The following is a 3,287-nucleotide window of genomic DNA, read 5'->3' as shown; positions in this document are numbered from 1 at the left end:
CCACTAGACAGCTGTTTCTACCATCAGACTGCTGAATAGACACCACTAGTGAGCTACCTGCTCCCCCTGTCCCCTTCCTGCCCGCCCAGATTCCTGCCCTCCCCTTTGGACCCCCCCTCCCGCACTGTTGGAGCTCAGATCTTCAGTACTTCACTGTACACTGCAATTACATCTGTGACCATGAGCATATGACTAAATAACAATCTGAATGGTAATTACTAGAGCGAAACTCGTCTATCATTCCTCTGACTTCTCCCACATGATGAACTGCATTTACAACAGTTAAATGCAGCAACAAAGCATTATTTATATAAATCTGTCTCGCCCTCATCTGTTCACCTGTCTTTGTGATTGTCTCCACCCCCCTCCAGGTGTCTCCTGTGTACTTATACAGCACCTTTCTGTTGCCAGTTCGTCTTGTTTGTCTACCAGCTTTTGTCCTGTCAGCTCCTGTCTTTTCCAGACTCTCTTTTTCTCCCCCTCCTGATCCTGCCCCTGCCCCTGCCCCTGCCCCTGCCCCTGCCCCTGCCCCTGCCCCTGCCCCTGCCCCTGCCCCTGCCCCTGCCCCTGCCCCTGCCCCTACCCCTGCCCCTGCTCCTGCCCCTGACCCTGACCCTGACCCTGACTCTGACTCTGACCTTGACCCTGCCCCTGACCCTGTACCCGCCCGCCTAACCACTCTGCCTGCCCCTGCCCCTGCCCCTGCCCCTGCCCCTGCCCCTGCCCCTGCCCCTGCCCCTGCCCCTAACCCTGCCCCTGCCCCTGCCCCTGACCCTGACCCTGCCCCTGACCCTGCCCCTGCCCCTGACCCTGACCCTGACCCTGTACCCGCCCGCCTAACCACTCTGCCTGCCCCTGACCCTGCCCCTGCCCCTGACCCTGACCCTGCCCCTGACCCTGTACCCGCCCGCCTAACCACTCTCTGCCTGCCCCTGCCCCTGCCCCTGACCCTGACCCTGCCCCTGACCCTGCCGTCCTCTACCTTTGTCTCTGTTGCTTTAATAAACGTTGTTACTTCAACACGGTCTGCATCTGGGTCTCACCTGATTCCTGATGAAGTCATTCTATTCATAAATTATTTTTAACACTGTAATTTGTTTACATGATCCGTTTTGTTTATGGTTGACGCAGCTTGTGTTAGCCAATAAGTGTTTTGAACGACTTCAGAGCTTGTGAATGAACACGTGTACAAGTGCAGTAGTAGTTTCCCAGTTTCCCATTTGATAATGAATGTAGCATTTTCCTTAATTATACAACATAAACACCTTTACAAATCACCATTGTGGTTTTTTTATTCTACATTTCATACAAGATGAATACATACAATGTTTTAAAACCATTAATGTAAAGACAGTAAATACAGCCATCTATAATGGATCAGCGAAACTGTCATTATAGTCTGTAAAGAGTGTTTTCTGATGAATTTCAATTATCTAAAGCCTCCTCTCCTTATCGTCCCTTCCCTAACTTCCCTTTCCTTCCCCTTCCATCTCCTCCCCTCCCCTCCCCAAGTCCTGTCCCTTTCTCCTCTCCTCTCCTCTCCTCTCCTCTCCTCTCCTCTCCTCTCCTCTCCTCTCCTCCTCTCTCTCTCCTCTCCTCTCCTCCTCTCCTCTCCTCTCCTCTCCTCCTCCTCTCCTCTCCTCTCCCTCTCGTTATAATTTGCTCTCGAGGGTCACCATGTCTTTCTGTGGCGTCTCCGTGTCTGCCTCCAAGTCACCTGACCAGAGAGATCAACAAACATGTCAATCAAACTGACATCAACTCACAACAAGGGGTGGGGGTTGATGGGGGTTGATGAGGGTGGGGGTTGATGGGGGTTGATGAGGGGTGGGGGTTGATGGGGGTTGATGAGGGGTGGGGGTTGATGAGGGTTGATGAGGGGTGGGGGTTGATGAGGGTTGATGAGGGTGGGGGTTGATGAGGGTTGATGAGGGGTGGGGGTTGATGAGGGTTGATGAGGGGTGGGGTTGATGAGGGTTGATGAGGGGTGGGGGTTGATGAGGGTTGATGAGGGGTGGGGGTTGATGGGGGTTGATGAGGGGTGGGGGTTGATGGGGGTTGATGAGGGGTGGGGGTTGATGGGGGTTGATGAGGGGTGGGGGTTGATGAGGGTTGATGAGGGGTGGGGGTTGATGAGGGGTGGGGGTTGACAAGGTGTGGGGGTTGATGACGTGTGGGGGTTGATGAGGGGTGATGAGGGGTGGGGTTGATGAGGGGTGATGAGGGGTGGGGGTTGATGAGGGGTGGGGGTTGATGAGGGGTGGGGGTTGATGGGGGTTGATGAGGGGTGGGGGTTGATGAGGGTGGGGTTGACAAGGTGTGGGGTTGATGACGTGTGGGGGTTGATGAGGGGTGATGAGGGGTGGGGGTTGATGAGGGGTGATGAGGGGTGGGGGTTGATGAGGGGTGGGGTTGATGAGGGGTGGGGGTTGATGGGGGTTGATGAGGGGTGGGGGTTGATGAGGGGTGATGAGGGGTGGGGGTTGATGAGGGGTGGGGTTGATGAGGGTTGATGAGGGGTGGGGGTTGATGAGGGGTGGGGGTTGATAAGGTGTGGGGGTTGATGACGTGTGGGGTTGATGAGGGGTGGGGGTTGATGACGTGTGGGGGTTGATGAGGGGTGGGGGTTGATGATGTGTGGGGGTTGATGAGGGGTGGGGGTTGATGAGGCGTGGGGGTTGATGAGTGGTGGGGGTTGATGAGGCGTGGGGGTTGACTAACATTATCACCCACTATAGAGATATACTGACTCCACCAGACTAACATTATCTCACTCAACAGAAGGAGACACAAAGAGTGTGTTTAGGCTTAGAGAGTGACAGTGGGTTCGAACAACATAAACACTATGTATGTGTCCCCAATGGAACCATTTCCCTATGTGCCCTGGTCAAAAGTAGTGCACTAGATCTGGTATAGGGTGTCACTTGGGACTCAATGCTGTGTGCTGAAGACACTGGTTCTGGAATGGACAGGTCATAGCTACAGGGTGTGTCCCTGTTGTAATACACACTTATGTTTTAGGGTGTGTTTGTGAGTTCATACCTACTTGCCTGGCTGCTTAAGTGTGTATTTCGCTGTCTATACTCGTGTGTGCGTACACTCACCCTCTTTCCTGTCTGCGTGTGTGTCCTCCGGGTGTCTGGTCAGCAGTCTGGGCCCTGCCAGGCCGATCCCCAGGGCTCCTAGAGGTGCTGTAGTGAGGATGGCCAGAACAGCCACAGTCAGAACATCCAGACCGTACTTCACCAGAACCTCATCCCCCGACACACGAGCCATGTCCAAGGCTT

The 3,287-nt window shown here is 54.5% G+C and overlaps 1 protein-coding gene across 2 annotated transcripts in view; it reads right to left on the bottom strand.

Annotated features, from left to right (window-relative positions):
* Positions 1-1,645: 1,645 nt before the first annotated feature.
* The window catches only part of LOC124014086 (sodium/hydrogen exchanger 9B2-like), a 41,865-nt gene continuing 40,223 nt past the window's right edge, over positions 1,646-3,287 (bottom strand). The window contains exons 12-13 of one of the 2 annotated variants that reach the window (XM_046328790.1): positions 3,105-3,276; positions 1,646-1,717 (exon numbers count right to left, since the gene is read on the bottom strand). In XM_046328790.1, coding sequence (XP_046184746.1) covers positions 1,653-1,717; positions 3,105-3,276 — 237 coding nt within the window. In that variant the 3' untranslated portion in view covers positions 1,646-1,652. The remainder of the gene's footprint in view (positions 1,718-3,104; positions 3,277-3,287) is intronic. The other variant, XM_046328789.1, reaches the window with a different exon arrangement.

Source organism: Oncorhynchus gorbuscha, linkage group LG25, assembly GCF_021184085.1.
Source record: "Oncorhynchus gorbuscha isolate QuinsamMale2020 ecotype Even-year linkage group LG25, OgorEven_v1.0, whole genome shotgun sequence".
NCBI classification, from domain to species: domain Eukaryota; kingdom Metazoa; phylum Chordata; class Actinopteri; order Salmoniformes; family Salmonidae; genus Oncorhynchus; species Oncorhynchus gorbuscha.
This window is presented reverse-complemented; position numbering and strand designations above follow the sequence as displayed.